The 20,876-nt window shown below is 46.8% G+C and overlaps 1 protein-coding gene across 2 annotated transcripts in view; it reads left to right on the top strand.

Annotated features, from left to right (window-relative positions):
* The window catches only part of G6PD (glucose-6-phosphate dehydrogenase), a 440,636-nt gene that overhangs the window by 373,065 nt on the left and 46,695 nt on the right, over positions 1 to 20,876 (top strand). For both annotated transcript variants that reach the window (XM_069645233.1, XM_069645234.1), the window contains exon 10: positions 9,850 to 10,085. In XM_069645233.1, the coding sequence (XP_069501334.1) occupies positions 9,850 to 10,085 (236 nt within the window). The remainder of the gene's footprint in view (positions 1 to 9,849; positions 10,086 to 20,876) is intronic.

Below are 20,876 nucleotides of genomic sequence, written 5' to 3'. Positions count from 1 at the left end.
CCCCCCCGCCCGCACTAAAAAAGGGGATTACATGGCAACATTGGATATGAAAGATGCCTATTTTCATATTTCAATGTTCCCAGCGCACAGATGATTCTTGCGTTTCAAACTAGACAACCAGCTCTACCAGTTCATGGTGCTGCCCTTCGGGATAGTCTCAGCTCCAAGGGTATGGACCAAGTTACTGGCGGTGGTGGCGGCGCACCTACGCAGGGAGGCAATCCCAGTGTACCCTTGCCTGGACGACTGGCTCATCACAGGGGAAACCCCTGTAATTTGCAGAATAAACATTCAAAGAACAATCCACCTCCTCCTCCAATTGGGCTTCTCAATCAACGAGAAAAAAATGAAGCCCGGTGCCAAGCATCTCAAAACAGTTCCTAGGAGCTGTTCTAAACACCCAAGAGGGGTTGGCCTTTCCATCAGAGGAAAGAATTCGAAATCTGTTGCTGCAAATGCCTCTATCAGGCCGGTCACCAAGGGTGCGCAAAGCGATGCGTTTGCTAGGCATGATGGCATCTTACATTTACCTGTTCCCCACGTGCGCATGCGACCCATGCAGGAATGGTTGGCGAAACAGTGGTCTCAGGCAAGTGGTCAGTGGGACGATCTAGTGGTCGTTTCGCCAACATTAGCACAGTGTCTTCGCTGGTGGACAAGAGAGAATCTCGCGAAGGGAAAACACTTTGATGATGCAGAGATTCAGGCCGTCGTCACAACAGACGCCTCCCTGGCAGGGTGGGGAGCTCACTACCTTCACCACACAGCTCAGGGCCACTGGTCTGCTAGAAACTTCTGGCAGTCTTCAGAGCGCTTCAGGCATTCAAACCCCTCTTAGCCAACCTGTCAGTGCAGATCCTAACAGACAGCACGACGGCGATGATTTATTTAAACCAACAAGGGGGCACTCGTTCGCCAAATCTGTCCAAGCTTGCCTAGAAAATTTGGAGATGGGCACTCAAACGGAAGATTTACTTGTCATCCCAGCATGTTCCAGGGGACCTCAACTCTCTAGCAGATGCTCTGAGCAGGTATCCCCTTCCAGAAGAACACGAGTGGACACTACACGAAGAAGTCGTAGGAGATCTCTTCTCTCAGTGGGGTCTCCCCACTATAGACTTATTCGCCACAAGCGAAAACAGGCAATGCCCAGACTTTGCATCCAGGTTCTCCTAGCCAGGCTCCTAGGGGACCGCCCTATGGATGAATTGGTCAGGGATGTTTGCCTAAGCTTTTCCACCAACCCCTCTGATGAGGAAGGTGGTTAACCAGATCCACAGGGAACTGATGACGCTCATCCTAGTTGCTCCTATCTGGGTGAGACAACTGTGGTACCCACACATACGCAAACTGGCGGTGTGACCCAATCAAACTCCAGTGCCGGTACAACCTACTCTCCCAGCACGAGGGGCTAACAGTGCATCCTCAGCCCAACTCGATGAACTTTGCAGCATGGCTCCTGAATTCAGAGTTCGGGCATCTCAATCTAACCCAGAGATGTATGGATATCTTGAAAGAGTCAAGACACTGTTACTATGACAAATGGAAACGATTCGTGATTTGGTGCCAGAATAAGCAAATCAACCCAGTTGATTGTACTCCTAATGTCGTCACCTATATGCTCCACCTATTGGATGCAGGGTTGGTGTTTAACTCACTTAAAGAACACCTGGCAGCTTTATCAGCCTACACCACTTCCTATAACAAGGTGTCATGGTGAAAGGTGCCAGTTGTCAAAGCATTTATGGAAAGGGTAAAGAGACTCCACCCTCCAATTTCGAACCTACCACCAGGTTGGGACCTTAATGTGTTACTTACTAAACTCATGCCCCCCCCTTTGAGCCCATGCACAAATCCAGTCTCAAACACTTGACTTATAAAACTGCCTTCTTAGTGGCCATCACATCCATAAGAAGGGTCAGTGAAATTCAAGCTCTGTCAGTGCAGAATCCTTTCTTTACTGTTCATAAGGATAAACTGGTTTTACGCACTCACCCTAGGTTCTCACCCAAGTTAATTTCCAAATTCCATGTTAACCAGTCTATTGAGCTACCAGCCTCTTTCCAAGAACCCAAAAGCTCTGCTGAGGTGAAACTCCACACACTAGATTTGAGGAGGGTGGTCCTCTACTATGTAGACAAAACCAGGACGCTAAGAAAGACAGATCAACTGTTCATCTACATAGTTCCAGGCAGAGAGGGAGATTGAGTCTCTAAGAATGCAATCTCTAGATAGTCGGTTGTTTACAACTGTGCTATTCCCTTTCAGATAAAACACTGCCTTTTACGCCAAGGGCCCACTCTACAATAGGTACTGGAACCACTCTGGCTTTCATTGCAAATGTACCCCTTGATACCATTTGAAAAGCAGCTACATGGAGCTCTATTCACACCTTTACTCAGCACTTCTGCATTGACACTCATTCCAATACAGATACTCAAGTGGGACAAGCGGTTCTAAGACTATTTGTTCGCTCATGACCCTTCTCACATCCCACCTCCTTCTAACACTGCTCGCTAATCTATGCACAGCATGTGATCTAAGCAGATTCCACAAGCCTCCGAAGGGATACATTACTCACCGTAATCGTATTTCTGATGCTTGTATCTGCTTAGATTCATATGCACCCGCCCTTCCTCCCCTTTGAGAGAAGGCGCATGGATGCTGGTAGTCTTATCTATCTTATCTGCTTGGATACTCTGTACTCGCGCTACTCCTCATGCTGCCTCATGTCAGAAAAAATTACAATCTGAGGGTCCTACACGCGTGAGGGATCATGGGTACAGTGGACGTCACACTAGGGATAGTATTACTAGCACGCCCTAGTTCGATGCCGCTTTTCGGGTTTCGAAAAACAAACTAATACGCTGCCGCTTCCACTAGATATCAGCCTATGCACAGCATGTGAATCTAAGCAGATACAAGCATCAGAAATATGATTACGGTTTTTGGCTATCCAGTGTTGGAGAATTATTATAAGGGATTCTTATTAAAAAAGGCTTCTTATTATTTTAGGGATAGAAGGGGCTCGGATCCTTATTGGCTTTTGATGGAGAGGGAGAAATTGCATCCCTTTTCCTTACATTGTCTTTATTCGTATGGGAGACTACCTAATTCTGGGTCAAGATTGGAAACATTGGTGGCCTCAAATCTGCTTTGGTTTTGTGGATTCAAGGGTGTGGACAGTCGTTCTTTTATGATTTGGCATCTATTTGGCTGAATCCAGGTTTACAGATTGAGAATAAAATGCTTAATTGGAGGGCTTGGGCCAATAGGGGCATTTTGAAGATAGAAGATGTATGGAGGGAGGGCAGGATGGTTTCATTTGAGGATTTAGCTAATCGCTATGGATTGAGTAATAGGGAGATGGAGAGGTATAGGCTTTTGGAACAATTATTGGCATAGAGACTACAGATGTAGAGTGGATCATTGAGTTGTAGACCTCGAATTTGTGAATTATTTACTACTCCTCCAGGTTCGGTCTCTACATAAAAATGGATGCCTCTACAGGAATTTATGCAGAATTCTTGGGATAGATTACGAATGGAGTGGGTGTCAGAATTGGGAACTGAGCTGTCTGAGGAATTGTGGGAGAACCTTTTGAAGGTGACGGTGAGAGCCAAGGTAGATCTGAACCTGAGCTATATTCATCAACAAATTTTAGGACGTATTTATTGGACGCCTGTGAGGATGAATGGGAGGGGATGAATGGATACAGACTTGTGTTGGGGATGTAATCGCGCAAGAGGGACGTATCTGCATATGCTTTGGGAGTGTAATAGTGTTAAGATTTTTGGAAGGACGTCTTGGATCGGATTGATTTGGTGGCAGTTATATCATTTCCTCGAACTTTTGTGTCAGTCATCTTCCTCTCAATTGATAGTAGGAGTGGGGAAATATGGGATTCATCGGACTGGATTGATAGGGCTTTTCTAATGGCGGTAAAACTTATAATGAAGGTGTGGAAATCTAGAAAAAAAACACATTATGAGAACTGGTTATCAGACATGTGTACACTTTCATGGTATGAGATGACTCAAGCTTCTAGGCGTTTTCGGGAGACTGCTTATGAAGAAATGTGGGGATCGTTTAATAATTTGTTTGGATAAGGTATAGGATTTATTCTTTGGGTGTAACATTGATGAGGAGTTAGGTGGGGGGGGTGTTCGTCTTGTCCTGTTTGGTGTTTTGTTTTGTTTAGTGTAGAATATGGGGTGGGAATTTTATGGCGATGATGAATTGTTGTATGTATTTTAGGGAAGTGATAAGTATGGAATTGCTTATACCTTGTTCTCACTTAAATAAAGTTGGAAAAAAAAAAAAGAAATCCGATTACGGTGAGTAATGTATCCCATATATATCCCTGGGATCTAGTAGGTGAGATACCCTTTGGTTTCTCACAGTAAGGAAATGTCTCTGACTTAGAGTTGGCCAAAAGGTGTTCATAATCAAAAGTAAATGTGTAAATCCATTTTTAGGCAGAGTGGCAAAAGTGTCTTTCAAACAGTTTCTTTGGCTCTTTAAATTAGGTTCAGAACATTCTTTTGCAAACAATACATTCCATAACTTTCAACTTTCTTGGTTTCTTTGCACTGGATTCGCAAAATGGATTTGGAACATTCAGCCCCTCCTTGGTTTCTTTATACAGAAGTTACAAGAGTTCTAATTCAGATGAGAAATTCCACACAAGTTTAATTAGATGATGTGCTTCTTCATCTTGTGAGCTCTTCAGGTTTCCTGGTGTTCTTACCTGCCACGTACCGTGTCCCAAAAAGTCTTTAATCAACTTCAAACGTTTGGTGGCTCTACTCACCAAGACTTCCTTCATGTGCTTTTGAGATTCCCAGGTTTACTTATCTGCCAGGTATTTTGCAACATGGGTACATTTTCTTTTTACACCTTGAGTGGACCTCCCGGTATGCTTCCCTGCCAGGAATGCTTTGGTGTTCTCTCCTGCCAGGTATCTGCCCACAATTTTAAAGGTTGTATTCAGTTCCAAACTGCCTGGTATATTTGGTTGCCAGGATTTTCTTTATGGCCTTCTTAGATCTCCTGCTATACCCCCCGGCCGGATATCTTGCCACAATGTCTTAAAACTTTCTATACTTTTGGTGGATTGCCTGGTTACTCCCCTGCCAGTGATCATTCCGAGGTCCTGCAGATGCCCTGGTATACTTCTCTGCTAGGTATCTCCCCCGCACTCACTCCGGCCACCCAAATGTTAACTGGCTGGTGTACTACTTTCACCAGGATTTCTTTTCAATTCAACTGTCCTTTAAGTATGCCACAGTTGTTAAAGTTATTTGTACTGCGCTGTTAAGACGGATTTCTGAACTCTGTCCTGGTGGCGCAGAAGTTCAGAAGGCCAACCTAATTACTTGGAACAGGGTAACCTCTGGACAAGCCAGACCAATCAAGGTAGCGATCGCGGCGGTCAAGACTAGGTCTCAAGAGGGGTGAGGGTGACTGAAAGCCCGCAGTGAGCACACAAAGCAAGAGCGCTTACAAACTACTCCAAACAGTTGTTATATCAAAAATAGATACACATTTATTTTAAGGCCTTTAAAACAATGACCGTAGCAAGAAAATCACAATATCACAATATTAAACCAACACATACCATATCAACACAATATATATACAAATACACAGTCGCAAGCGTTTAAAGCACGAAATATGTAGTCCACCTGCCAGGGAAGGAAAACAGGCAGTGCGATAACGCTTTTGACTCAGTTCGCCTTTAGAGGCACCTAACTAGATGGAAGTCCGAGCCCTGCAAAGAGTGGAGCCTTGTGCTCAAAGTACCTGCCACGCCGGTGCCAACGGGCAAAAGGGGAAGCTCTTCGGAAGAAGTCAGGCAGTTCGGGTTAGTGCACAGCAGAAGGAGAACAGGTTCCGCAACTCAAGCGCAGCCTCCACAGCGGGCAGAAGCAGAGCGCGAGTACGGCCAAAAGGGTGCTGTTTTTACACAGCAGGGAAAAGCAATGGGATACTGCAGGAGGGCGACCAGATCCTAGCTAAACTACTCACCGGTCCCCGAAGCAAGCAGGCCCAGGCTTCTCCACGTTAGTTTCAGCAGCTGGCAGGTTCAGAAGAGCAGGGAACGCCTCGTAGTCGTGTAGAGCAAAAAGACGTCCCAATCGACGAAACCAGCACAGTTTTGTTGCCGCAGCAGGACAACGGAGCGGCCGTGTGTATTCAAGCCAAATGTACACTCCTCCCTTCAGACTTGGGAACGCCAAGTGTACGAAGCGTGGGAGAGTGACAAGGGCTCGAAATACAACACAACCTGGCGGCAGTTACAGAGCAGGACTCCCTTGTAAGCTGGTCAGTCAACTGGATGGCCCAGAGACACTTCCGAAGGCTTACTTGGCAGGAGATGATGAAGTCGCCGGGAATAGCTGTTCCTGCTATTCCAAAGGTCGAAGCACCAGTACAGGCCTTCTGGTTCGATCCAAGGAGGAAAGGGTTTCACAGGACGACAGCAGTGCAAAGGAGGATTCCTTCAGCGGGTCACCAGCGATTCCTCGGTCCAGCCTCTGGGTTGCAGGATACTTGGCTCCTGTATTCCTTCGTTCGTGAGAACTCAGGAGATCGACATGGCAGTGGTGTTTCCAGCTCCCTCTTATCCACGGTTCCCTTCGCGCCAAAACGGAGGGGAGCCAATGGGAGATCCGCACATCAACACACATACCATACGTGGACCAATCACGGACCACGGTGGTCCCAGGCATTCACACCACCCCAGACTCTCTGGCACCCAGGATGTGTATTGGGACCAGACATCCCAGCCCACACCCTGGAGGCACACAAACGACATGTAGAAGCCCGCGAAAGCAACCACGTTTCGCGGGAAAGTACATGCCCAAATAAGGAAGGCCCCGGGTCGTCTGACCTGGGGAAGGTGAAGGGAGCAAGACGGTCAGTGGACAAGACAAAGGAGCCTTGCGGCCTGGCCATTTTGGGAGCCAGGCCACCATTTTGGGTTCAGTGCAAAAACGTGCTCAGAACGCCAAAAGGAGCTCAAAATAAACAAAACGATCGCTGCCACCATTCGAGTCCCTGAATGACTTGCACCGATCAAATACCATCCTAAAAGAGTATCTAGGGCCTGTAGAAGGCTAGAGACCCAAGAGAGCTGTAACTTAGCTTACAGTGCCCTCTTGTGTCGTGTTGCACTAAAGCTGCGACACGATAAAAGAAACTACGGGAAACCACGTTCCCCGGTACTGACTGTCTTAAGGGCATGTCAGTTTCCCCGTAAGAAAGGAGCGAAAGCCCAGAGAAGTGCGGCAGAAGGCTGTACTTCTCTGGCAAAGTCAACAACAAGGTTAAAAACAATAGCAAAAAGTTTAGGGGTTGCCACATGGAAGGAAAATTCCCTACAATTACGAAATCTTTCCTAACATGCGCACCGTCAAAGTTGTATCACTTTGCTCTGTTTCTAGTTGCTTGCTTAAGGTAATGCTTGGTCCAACCTTCCTGATGTTGACATTTCGTACATGGGGACTTGTCAAGTTGTTGTCGAACTTTTTCTGATCGGTATTCAAATGTTCTCAATTCATTTACTTGTGTGCATGCCTTGCGGTACACCACAGGGTCCCCAATGCCCCTGAGCAGACTCGCAGGTACTTTTCTTCAGCATTCCTGACCCATATCATCTCTCTGTGAGGAAGCTTCCTATCTTGGGTAGCCTTCTGTGGACTTTCCTCCAACGTTCCCTTCAGCTCTGCTCTCTCCCGCCAGCTTTTTACTGTGACCTGGACTATAGAATGCTGCTTTTCAGCATGGCCGTATCTGCAAGGGCTCCTTTGCTGCTTCCGGTACTTCGGTCCTCCAGTTGCCCGCTTCCTCTTCTTCCTTCTCCTCGCCACACTGGTATGTGAATCTCACATTTGCTGGCTGCCCCCTAGATGTGCCTGTCCTCTCAACTTCCTTTGGCACAGCCCTCTCCCATTCTGCTTTCTCTTGGAGTGCAGATGGCATTTTTAAATGTCCTTAAATTGTGATTTAACCAAACAACTAGTCTGCACATTCAACTTTGGGTTTCTTTCAATCTGCATCAACTCAATCCTCCTCTTCCTCGTCTCAGTACTTGAGGCTTTATGGGCGTTGAAGTCCCTAAAGTTTAGGTGATTTCTAAAATGAGTTGTATTAAAATGAAAATCCGAAATGGGAGATGTTATGCGTGTATATATTGGAGGTAGGAAGGGGATTTTGTATAAAGTGATTTAAAAGAAGGGGTTTCTGTGTTCCATAAAAAGGAGGATTTGTGGGGTGACAACAGACCATCAAAAACTCAAGATCTTCCGTAGGAAGGGAAGAATACCATGACTCATCCGATGGAGCCACCTTTTCTCCTAAACAGACATCTCCTCCCATGTGATCCTCGCTCATATTACCACCCCCGGGGTCGGGATCAGGTACCGGTACCGTCACCTGGCCACATGGGAGCAGACTTCCGTCGGGGGATTAGTGATGACTCAACAGGATTTATCACAGTATTCATGCCAATTAATTAGCGCAAAGATAGCTTCTGTAGCTTTTCAGAAGCATGTGTCCTTTGATGTAATCTGAGAAGCTTCCCTTTGGGTTTCATTCTTGGTTCTCTGTTTGCACTATTTCATGAATAAACACTCCAGTGATGACGCCCAGTTCGTCCAATGTCTTCTATGATGTATTTGGTTCAGTGTGAAGTTCAGGGCCATTAAGGTGATTTTTGGTATTGCTATAAAATCTGCCAGCATGGAGAAAGGGGACGGGATGCAGGATTAAATAAGTTGCCATTCTGACGACTGTGTTCCCTGTCGGAGTACTCTTCCCCCATCTATTCCCTCTAAATTAGCTAGCTGTAAGGTGTGGCCTGGGAGCGTGCAAAATAGCTGACTGTGTGTATGGCATAAGAGGGCGGGACCAAATCCTGTGTGTGAGCGGCGGCTTGGCCTAGGTTTTCCGAGTGTTGGTGTACGAAAGGCTTATGGGCCTGTCTCCCTTGGGTATGTCCTGTAAATTATAAGAAAGTGTTTCTGTGATCTAGGAGTGCAGTATTGACTGCCGTAACTGTATGTAAAACTAATTGGTTTATGGTCTTTGGTAAAGGGATCAAAAGGGCACATAGTCATATGTATCGTTTAACTTTTTGTTTTACCCAGCATGCATGCACACATGCATGAGGCTAATGCCTATAGGGTCTAGCGGAGTCTTTCTATAACAAATAAATGATACTGATACTAAAGGTGGGCTTCGGAATTTGCACTCACCGATAGCTATTTGCCAGTGATAATTGACTCTTTGATTCTTGGTAAGAAACGATATACTGTGTGCTTGTGTAGGGCAGGTTGAGCAACCAGTGAGTGACTTTTTATGCCTGGCTAGTTGCTTGCAATTTAAAATTCTTAAGTCTGGTAAGAGTGTCAGGATGGGATAATGCAAGTTGTCTCAAGGGGCTACCTAGGGAAATCTTGATTTTTGTCCTGTTTCACTAACATGCCAAATCGTTTTAGGCATATTGCGCCTTACACTCTTACCTTCTCCCAGCCAGGTTCTTCACTGCACCCTCCTCTCCCACACCTACCTTGTCTTAGGGTATGCGTCTGGCTCAGACATAGACACCCTCTAGCTGTGGGTCACCCTCCTAGGCCAAAGATGTAGATGATACCTTGTGCAGACTTCTACTGGAAAATCTCACACTTGGGAAAGGGTGCATAAAGGCAATAGGGGGCAGTTGGGCAGTAGAGTTGAAGGGTGTACATTGATCATGTGGAGAGCAGAGGGAGTTAGAGAAAGTAAGGGGACATGTAGTAAGAAGTATATTTCTGCAGCCTAACCTTTTGGCCATTTTTCTCCTAGGTGTTCCCTTCATCCTGCGCTGTGGGAAGGCCCTTAATGAGCGAAAGGCTGAGGTGCGGCTGCAGTTCCGTGACGTCCCCGGTGACATCTTTAACAAGCAATGTAAGCGCAACGAACTGGTGATAAGGGTTCAGCCCAATGAGGCAGTCTATGCCAAAATGATGACCAAGAAGCCTGGAATGTTCTTCAACCCGGAGGAGTCGGAGCTGGATCTCACCTATGGCAACCGTTACAAAGTAAGATTCCATAGAGTTGGATATATAGTGCCATCGGCAGATGGGCCATCTAGGATCTGTATTGTAATATACAAAAGGGGTTCTCTGTTGCACTAGTTGCATTGAGAGGTTATTCTGGATCAGTATTGTTCCTTTTCCTTTGCCAGTTTCTGCCTGTTGGCCCTTTAATAATAATATTATTTGTTAGGGCTGGCAACCCAACCTTCTTTCTATCTTTACCATTGTCTTGGTTTCACACTAGCTTCTTTCATGGTCACTCTCTATCTCTGTGCATGATACTCCTAGGATACAGATAAATGGCACTGACAAAGCAATGCTGCACAATCCAAGCAATCTTCTGCTTCCTGGTGGTCGCGCCACGCCAGTCAGTCTCTCTTCTAGCTGTTCTGTCACAATGCTGGGTGCTAACCTTGCCAGATCTTGCTCCTTTACACCTGTTTCTGGCTCTGTTCTTTTAGAATTGGAACCCTTTTTTCTTTGCACCAGGAAATTGATACACATCCCAGGTTTCTTTAAAGCTATATGTTAGGAAAGCTTTCTCTTTGTGGCATCTTTCCCCCCATATTTTCTATGGACTGTCATGTTCTGACTTTTTGAGGGGAAGTAAAGCCTTCAGCCTCTTCCCCTGCCTTTTGCTAATTTGTTATGGGGAAACAGATCAGTCCTTCATACTATCAGTACTGGGAAACTGTTTCCTTTTTATCTTTTACATTTTCGTAACTTTTTAACATTGGACACAGCACTTTACAGTGCACTGTGGATACGTTAGCACTTTACACTTTATTGGTTACTTTTATATATGCCTAAACACAAGCTGGTGGCAACAAATCTATTTTAACCATTGTTGTGTTCTTTCTATTGTGCACATTCGCATTTACCACATATGGCTACTAAACGTGGCTAGTGCCCTAAAATGGCTGTGCCACAAGATTTTTGCGTGTTCTTTGGCCATATTATTGTTTGGCCTTCTTCCCACCTTGCCAGGTTGGGAAATCCCATATAAGGTCATGCGGTTGCCCGGGAAAGTTGCTGCTTTCCCGGGCTGGTGCTGCCTTTGTCTGTGTGTGGCCCAGGAAGTGGGTGCGGAGTGTCACACAACCACATCTATGGTGCCGGAGAGTCTAGGTATGGGGCATGAGTGAAACCAATAGTTTTCCCTGATTGGACAACTACTGGCTGTTTGAATGGAGCAGATCCTTATCATTGCTGGGCTTGGACTTGTTTCCAGGCTTGATTTTGGATAAGTGCCCATTTCTTCAGATCAGCATTGGAGCCAAGTATCCCTCATAGACTAACAGCTGACTGAAGAACCGAAGAAGACTCCTCTTCCTGCATCTGGCCCTGTTGGACTACCTGATCTCCAAAGACCATGAGTGATGCTTCAGCCCTTGGAGTAGTGGGACCAACTAGTCTCAGCGCCTTCTCAAAGATCCAGCCGTCCTGAGCCATCGATGTGTCCTTGGATCACCAGTGGACTGACCAGCTCGCTTGTGGGCTACCTCGCTGCCCCTGTGACTTGTGGGCACAAAGCCCCATTCTTCGTGGGCATTGGACTGCTAAAGTTGGGGACATTCACTTGTGACTTGGTTCCATATTTACTGCATTAATTTGCTTACCTCTTATATTGATATAGTAATTTGAATGCATTCTAAGGACCTATGGTGAATGAATGTTTATTATTGAGTATTGTGCGATATCACATGCTAGCTTCATTTTCTTTGTGTGTTAAAGGCATTGAAGAAACATTTGTATTTTGATCCATTCCTGTCTAAATTTAATTATTGTGTGTTTCACTGTGTGGACTCTTTGTGAACACCTGACCCCAGTAATTCTCTCCTGAGAATAGCCTCAGGTTTACCTTGATTGGGTGTTGGCTACTTCTTGTTACCACACGTTAAAGTGTTGGGAGGCCTTGTGCTGTAGCTCTCGAGCTTTTACTGCATTTTGCGTTTTTTCGAAGAGTTTACTCTTTTATTTTCGGTCAATCGAGCCTCAAGCTCCACCGACTTCACTTCCGATTAACGGACACCAGTTTTCGGAATTTTCTACGCCCCTCAAGGGCATCTTTTCGTCGTGTTTTCCACTTTACGGTGGATTCCAGAAGATCTTTGACGCCTACCCCGTGTGGACATGGCTCAGGACAAGGGAAGCATGACGCCTGTTGGATCCAAACTGTTCAGGAGCTGCCCTAGATGCGGACTTCAGAACGTCTTTAAAGAGGATGAGCACTCTCGGTGCCTCTACTGCCTTCACAACGACAAATTGCACGTGGAGAAGGACTGTGCGTTTTGTAAGAACATGTCCTAACGGACAATGAAGGATCGTCGTATTCGACTCACCAACTGGCTGGAGGGGAAGAGCCCAGCAGCAGGTGATGAGAGGAAGAAATATGAGCGGTCTTCTAAGACCTTTGAGGGCGCTCTGGTGACAAAAGGCAAAGCACCACAAGTCTGCGGGCACCGGGAGCGCCGATCGGTCGGGCTCCTCGGCTGCCAGGCAGGGCACACTATCACCGACTCCATCAACCACGGGCCAACGCTCTGGCTCGGTGAAGAGGAAGTCTGAGAACCCGGGTAAGCTTTGGGAGAAGCCCCGATCGATCCCGACGGAGACAGCCAAGGGGGAGCAAGGCGGTGACCCTCCCCTCCCACCCCCCAAGGTGAAGGCCTCTGGCACGCCCAAGGTCGTAAAGGCCCTGATTCACCCTGCTAAGGCCTCGATTTGAGGGAGTCGTGGCGGCCCTGGCAAAACCTACGGAGGTTTCCCCAGTGACGGCGACTTCGGGGGCTAGAGTTTCCCTGTTGTCCAGGAGCAGGAGGGAATCCTCTTTTCTGCCTATCGAGAAGACCCCCGGGAAACCCCAGCAGGAGAAGGAGGGAGGGGGCACGGTAGCCATAATGGACACCACCTCTGATGAATTGGCGAGCGTCCAAAGGATTCTGGAGAAGTTCCAGGAATCCAGGGCCTACAGGAAGGATCTCATCGAGGCCGACGAGGAGAGCAATGGGGGGGACAGACGAGGAAGATAGGGCCGTGGAGGACCCCGCGGCCCAACCGGCGGTCCTGGTGCAGCCAGTACCCGTTCCACAGGACAATTCAGGAGCAATCTTGATGGCTATACAGAACCTGTGCGCGGAGATGAAGACAAGGATGCCCTTACCCCCCACCGACAACCCAGCGGGGCCTGGTCCGTCGGGGAGCCCGCCTAGCAAGCAGGGACGAGGCCATCGACCCACCCCCACTTCCAGCCTTCACCCCATCCCCTCCTCCGTGGGATGAGACGGGACCGTAGACGGCAGCAACGGGCGACGGACGACAACAGTGGTGATGACGGAATGGACCTCCCTTCACCACCACCTCCTTGGGCACCCCCACCCCGACAAAATTGGCTCCTTCCAGGCCATGATCACCAGGGCATCTGAGCTCTTCCAGCTCTGCCCCAAAGAACAGAAGGAAGGTTTCCTCTACCAACGGCGGGAGGCCAAAAGGAAGACTGTCCTTTCAGTCCCATTACTGAACAACATCTGAGACGAGGGGCTGGCGCTCCTGAAGAACCCGTCCACAGCTCCTGCTAAGAGACCGCTACGAGAAGAAGTACTGGGTCCCGGACTCCGCCCCTATGTGCCTCAGGGCACAGCCGTCCCCGGATTCAGTGGTCTCTGCGGCGGCCAAGAAGAAAGCGGTTGGGGCAATGGCTTCAACTTCAACATCCCCGCATGGGCGATGCCTTCTCATTCCCTTGGGACGGCCTGTTCCTGTATGCGTTGCCATTGCTTCTGCGACTTCGACTCAGACGGTCCCGGTGCAGGATGATCCTCATCGCACCGGCGTGGGCGAGGCAGATTTGGTTCCCGGACCTTCTGGACATGTCAGCGCCCCCACCCCCCCCCCCCCCAGTCAAACTGCTGACGGACCTGGATCTTCTCGCCAGAGAAGGAGGCGCCATCCTCCACCATGACCCAGGGTCGCTGAACCATGGCTCCTGCAGCACTACAGTTCGGAGGGTACGATATCCCGGCAGAACTGCAAGGAGGTGCTTGCAAAAGCCAGGGCGTCCTCGACTCTCAAGTGCTATGGACACAAATGGAAGAGGTTCTCTGTCTGGTGCCGTGCACAGATTAACCACCTGCGGAATACAGCCCCTCAAGTGCTGCCGTACTTGTTATCGCTGGCCAAGGCGGGGCTGGCACATGCCTCCATCAAGATCCATCTGGCGGCTAGCTCCCGCTACACCAGAACTCTGTGGCGGTCATCCCTATGGTCTCATCGCCTGGTTAAGGAGTTCATGAAAGGACTGTTCCAATCGTTACCGCCGGTGAAGGCCCTGGCCCCGGCGTGGGAGCTCAACATGGTGCTGACTGGGCTCATGGGGCCGCCATTTGAGCCACTGCATTCGGCACCGTTGAAGTTCCTGTCGTGGAAGACAGTGTTTCTTGTGGCCATCACCTCCGCACGACTAGTGGGAGAGATCCAGGCCCTCGCCTGTAAACCTCCATACCTGACATTCCACGAGACGAGGGTGGTGCTGAGGACGCACCCCTCCTTCATGCCCAAGGTGCCGTTGGACTTCCATCTCAACGAGCCCTTGGTGTTACCTGTTTTCTTCCCTTTGTCGCCGGCTGAGAGGACTTTGCACTCGCTGGATGTGGCTAGAGCACTGTAGTTCTACGTGGACCGCACGAAGAGTCTTCGGAAAGCCGTCACAGCTTGGACCTGTGAACCAAGGGAAGGCCCTCTAGAAGCTTCCATTTCCAGATGGCTCTCCGGCTGCATTATGCACTGTCATCAGTTGGCAAACCGACCCTTGCCCGGCCATCCGAGAGCCCATTCGACCAGAGCGATCACTGCTACCATGGTGTTCTTGTCTGGTGTGCCTCTGCTGGACATCTGCAGGGCTGCTATGTGTAGGTTGACGCACACCTTCACGATATTCTACTGCGTCGACAAGGATTCCAGGGAGGAGTCCAGAGTCGACCATGCATTGCTGCGCAACCTGTTTGCCTAAAGGTGGGCCTGGTGAGGAGGTAAGAGATGGTTGATGTTGAGTTGTTGAGATGCTTAATGTTGAGCCTTGCCACCTCCCGTGGTTGTGCATGTGTGTACTGCCATGTATTGTATTCATGAGCCTGTGAATCCATGCCAGACCCCATGCTGGAGAAGGATCAAGTTGCTTACCTGTAGCTGTTGTTCTCCAGCATGGGTCTGGCATGGATTCACATGCAAACCCTCCCTCCTACCCCTCTGCGGCTCTTCTCTTGGTCCTACTGCCACTTTACGTGCTACCAAACCTGAAGATGGCTGCCAGAGGAGGTGCTTTGGTAGAGGGCAGTCATTGGCTGGGGACAGTATGACTCAGAGACCAGTGATTGGTTACTAGTAGAAAGACAGTTCAGAAACAAAACTGATTTTTTTCTTTACCGAGGATTCCCAGCCTGGCGACGGGGAATATTCACGAGAATGTGAATCCATGCCAGACCCATGCTGGAGAACAGTTACAGGTAAGTAACTTGTTCCTAATCATCCAGACTAGACGCAACAATTACATTCAGAGTAATGTTACCTTGTCTTTAAATGTAGTTGGGTAAGATGAAGTGAAGTCTTGTTTCCTCACACCTAGGTATCGGAGGAAGTCCTTTAGGGATGGCCCTAGCCGCTGGGATAAGCACCTTAAATGGCTGCTGACTTTTTTGTGCAGACTCCATTCAAAGGTCGGAAGCCAAGTGACTCATTGGGACTGAAAGTGCTGATTGTCTGTCGGACATGCAGTTGTTTTAAGGATGCAAATTGACATTGGTTGCTGCCTGCCTGCTTGGTGTTATGTACTTGTGGATGCCTTTGGGACAGGTGAAGTCAGATTCCCTTTGGCTCGAATAACTGAACCTCAGAGGGAGGGAGGGGAGCAGCCCACCTTTCTGTGGAGATCAGCTTAGACTGTCCTTAATGAAGGACAGCTATGCCAGGGGCTTTTGATGGTCCTACATCTTTTTTCACCTATAGTATTTCCAGTATACCTCGTTAGATCCAAGTAAGCAGATAAAAAGCCACGATTTATGTTGCCTGTCTCAAGCCAAAAGGGAAGCAGTGTGCATGTCGTCGAATGCTGATATGGAAGAGAGTGACATCGAAGAATGTTTAAAAAAATGCATATGGTTCGAACACGCTTGAGTGCGTTAGTCAAATTGCTTGGAACCCAGGCTACATCTGTTGATACAAACCCACTAACCAATCAACCTGAGGGTTTTTTATATTTTAAAAAGGCTTTCTTATTTTCACAGTTGGCAGTCTTTTTGTATTTCAAAAATGTAGTACTCCATTGCTATCTGCACCCCGGATATTTAGTCTCTGAAGCTAATGGAATTAAGCACTTGGTGAACAGGGTGTACCAGCGCAACAGGTTGGCACAGCCCTAACATCAATGATCTCAGAACAGTTATGATTTAGGGGTAAAATGCCAGCAAGAAGAACTTCTTTACAAATTTCTAAACCTTTTTCATGGTTTTTCAGCTTTCAGCACCCTTCTTTTACAGGTTTGTCACTAATGCCTGCCACGTTCATCTATCTTTTTATGTTTTGTTTCTTTATCTAGAAACATTTCCCTTTTTGAAATGTTTGTACTTGTAGTACAGAGACAAAATACGAGGGCCTGTTTTGAGCCCATGAATACTTTAAGTTGTGTGTCCAATGTGATGGGAAAATCAGGTGACGTTAAACATTTCAGGTGCCTGTTCTGTATTGCAGAAGTTTTTTGATTACTCTGAGAGGAAAGCCTAGTCTTGCACCACACAGCATGTTACATCACTGCAGGCGCTCTTTCCAGGAATGATCCATAATCTTCTGCAATAGGACCTGTCGGTCATGAGGAAAGAGGGAGAGTACCCATTGCTGTTATGGGGAAGAAACTTTGAGAAATTCAATCCCAAAAAAGGCCTATTTGGAGTAGAACACGTCCTGGAAAGAATCTGAGAACAATGCCCATGTTTGTATCTGCGACTGGAGCAGAACCTTTTGGCAAGCACATCTCGATTGCGCAAGCCACGATGTAGACCATGGAGTCGGTGCCCAACGAGAAATACACTGAAGGGTAAGAAAGCTGCACAGCATAGCACTCTGCTTATACACTGACTGTGGGTGAATGAACTAACAGCATGGACAGTGGGAAAGCTAGATAACTTGAGCACCATGATGCTAGGAACCGATTTTGGGAGGCCACCCGATTTGTGGTAAATGGGGAAGACACTGAGGTTAGCCAAAACCCAATCAGTGTAAGGTACCAGAGCAGCCAAGTCCTGGTCTCAGGAAAAGTAAGTGGTCTAGGGCTACAATGAGTCAAGTCAGGTTAGACCGAGTATATAACAGGTTATTTATTTTAGTTGGACGCTAAGCATATAAAGATCACAGGTAAGTATTGTCACACAAATGAGGGAAGAGCTGGAACATTTTTACTGTGTCTACCTTTTGGAAGCATGCCTACCCTACACTGGTGTTTGCAAAGAGGTTAAAAACCTTGTTACCGCGTAAAGCTGGAAGTGGCAGGGAAAGTGGTCCTGCAGATGTTAGACAGCATTAGGCATTACTGCTAGCAGAAAGCCAGAGGAAAAGTATACAATGTAGCTCAATTGTCGGGTACTGTACTATAGGTTTTGATTAATTTGCCCACCGTATGCAAGAAATATCAGCTGCAAAGTATAGTGCGATTTGACTGAAACAAAGCGATCTCCGTCAGGAAAGCGATTAAGAAAAGTAAAAAGAGCAAACTTCAAGTAAATTCTGTGTCGGCAGACATTGCGGTGAGCGAAATTGAAAAGGAATGCCTGAATTATAGCACCAGAGGTAGAATTACAGTGTTTTAATGCTGAGGGGGGCATACTACGGCTGGAAAAAAAAAATCCTATGTAAAATCAAGTAGGGGTCAGAAGTGCAGACACAGGCGGATTTGTCTGTGGCGGATCTGATTGATAATAATTTTCTCTTGAATCTTTGCCTGAGCATACAGAATGAAGCTATCCCGACAGTAGAACAAGCTGGTACCTCTGAACAAAACATGCCTGCCACTTTAGAAAACGTATCGAAGTCACTCGGCCTAGTAAACATTGCAGAAAGTGTATATGCCTCTCTGCCAGCTCATAGTACATCTTTTTCATCATCCAGTTCTTCAGGCGGGGATCTTAATACAGAGGCAGAAATGCTGGTTATTTTAAAAACATTGCTGACTTTGTGTAACAATTTACATAAAGGGCTACAGAGTATAAAACATTGATTTATCTGCCTAGTTGACAGTCAAAGAAGCAAACGACCATACTGTGTTCCCGGTATTGCCCAAAATTACGGGAATATCTCAATGGAAGAGAAAGATCAAAACACTATTATGAGTATGCATGCAACATTTCCCTCCTTGTGCAAAGTCCTGCAGTATCAGTCCCTATGATGGAAGATGGTGAAAGGCCTTTATTGATTGAAGCCCTGTCTAAAGGTAAAATAGAAAGATCTCAGCAAAGCATAATACAATGGAAAAGGAAAAAAGCAATTCTAACCATGATAGCACCCTTCAGTCAGTGAAGAACTGTACCATCTAGAGGAGCACAATCACTGGCGAACACGCCTACGAAAGAGTTAATATGAAGAGAAACGGCTTGGCGATTTGAGTTGGCAATTGGAGTAGCATCCTCTAGTGGAATGAAGTGTCCGATTAATGGGCACGACAAGCCTTTAGATAAATGGTTATGTAATAAAATAAAATATTGACTGCTCCTGCTGAAGAATCTGAGCGAGTGATGATGCAACAAAGACCAACTAAAAAGAAAGCCCTTAATACAAACGAGATTGAAAATACAGTAGTGCTTACTGAAATTAGGCCCAAGACTGTAATGGCAAAGAATTTCTAATACTCTTCATCATACTTTAGAAGAGCAATGGGGTACTAATTACCGTAGCAAGAAGATAAAAATCACAAGCCAGTTCTGATTGCCCTTTTTTAAATCCTAATAATGTTTTGTCCATGCTGCTTTGTTGTCCCAATTACAGGTGCTAACTAATAGACACAGCCCTAGTAGAGGTACCTCGCTCTTTATTTGATGCAAACGGGACTGTGTATTTTAATGGTGTGTGCTGAGGTACTTTAGAAACAGCCAAAAACAAATGTGTCCACACCCAACCCTGCTACAAGCTTGACACTTGTGCTACTGCCATGAACTCATGCCTGAGAGACAATAATCAAGCATATAAACTTAGCATTTATTTAACAATGTGTAGATAAAACAAAGGCAGCCATTCAGTAAAATGGGAAGAATGCAAGTTATAAATTACAAATACTGGAGCCCAGGACCCAGCTCAGCTTAAAGACAGAACACTCTCTGGTTGGCTCCCCTCTGGTCAGGCACCGTGCAGGCTTCTGGACCAAACTCCCTGTGCCCTCTTACTCTGGTCAGCCCTCAATTGAGAATGTGGCAGGCAAGGAACTGCCACTTAGGGGCAAATCAAAGTCCAGGATAAGAGCATGTTCATGATGCTCGTCCACTGGAGAGTCCCTCACGATCAACGTATGTGCAAACATTTATCAGGTATGCCTGTCAGTGACGCAAACTTCCAGAACCTTTCTTCGGGGAAAAACATGGTTGCTGGAGGAAACATCCACCCTGTATCGATCCAAGTCACTCTTACCCTCTCCCATCTTGGGGCACAGCTTAAAATCTCTGGAATGTCTCTTATCACCACTTCTCACGTTACGCTGTTCTTTCTCATGCAAATGCGTACCTGTTTACAATGGATGGCTAGCAGCGCTTGTGAAAGCAGAATGCTTCAGGGAAAGCCGAATACATGCATTGCGATTAACCCCTAGCAAGCAAGCTCTACAGGCCCTGCATTCTGCTGGTTAGTGTCATATTACAAGACTGGCCATCTAGACGCTATAATGCTTTTATACTGCAGGTCTGCAAGCACTCAATACATGCCTCTATTAGCTTTAAGCCCTATCCTCCCTTTGCAAGTTATGCACTTGTGCACAATGTAGTTAGCTCAGTCGGTTTTGCACCTGCGCTTCATATTACAGGCTGTTTTACATTTAATTTCCCTCATCATAGTTTAATTCATTATGTCCCGATCACAGGCGTTCGCTGAGGTGGGGTACATAATTGAGAGGAAACGAGGCTCGCCTGTAAAGGTCAAGCAGTTAAAGCCAAATAAACGGGCAGAGCCCCAAGTTATGCTTGCATCGCAAGACATTGATGTGCTTGCCCAAATAAATGTAGCTGGTACAGATTATTGTAAGCATGAGAACATGATGCACCAAATGGAAGAACGTGATTCTGATGAAATACCATGACAAATCTGTGAATTCAAAGAGCACATTAATTCCTTCATGGAATACAAGAGGATTTAGATCTTTTACCCCTAACTCTATGGGCCAGGCTTATTTATTGTCCTCGGAATGTTTTTTATTGCAGGAAACGTGGAGGGTGGACACCTATTACCTTGAGTGATACAGAGAAATGCGATTCGAGCAAATAAAGGAAGGCCTTTTTTGAGTCTCCTTATTGGGGCAGAAAAACACCTATCCATGGTGAAATATAAATTGATGTGGGAGAATCCCAATATTTTAGCTGCCGTGATAACTAGTGAGAAGGCTGCCAAGCAAGATCAAGTACTGGTCTTTAATGTTTATAATCTACTGGGATACACTTGTTTTGAGTCTATTTTAGTTTTCTTAGAAGTATTAATTGAGGAGTGGCTATATCGTAAACCTTGTGCCCCTATATTGTAGCATGCAATTTAAATTGTCAGAATTTGCATGGAAAG

The sequence above is a fragment of the Ambystoma mexicanum genome, chromosome 2p (genome assembly GCF_040938575.1).
Source record: "Ambystoma mexicanum isolate Mex_15411 chromosome 2p, UKY_AmexF1_1, whole genome shotgun sequence".
Classification (NCBI taxonomy): Eukaryota; Metazoa; Chordata; class Amphibia; order Caudata; family Ambystomatidae; genus Ambystoma; species Ambystoma mexicanum.
Note: the sequence above shows the minus strand (reverse complement) of the source record. Positions and strands in the feature narration are given on the sequence as shown.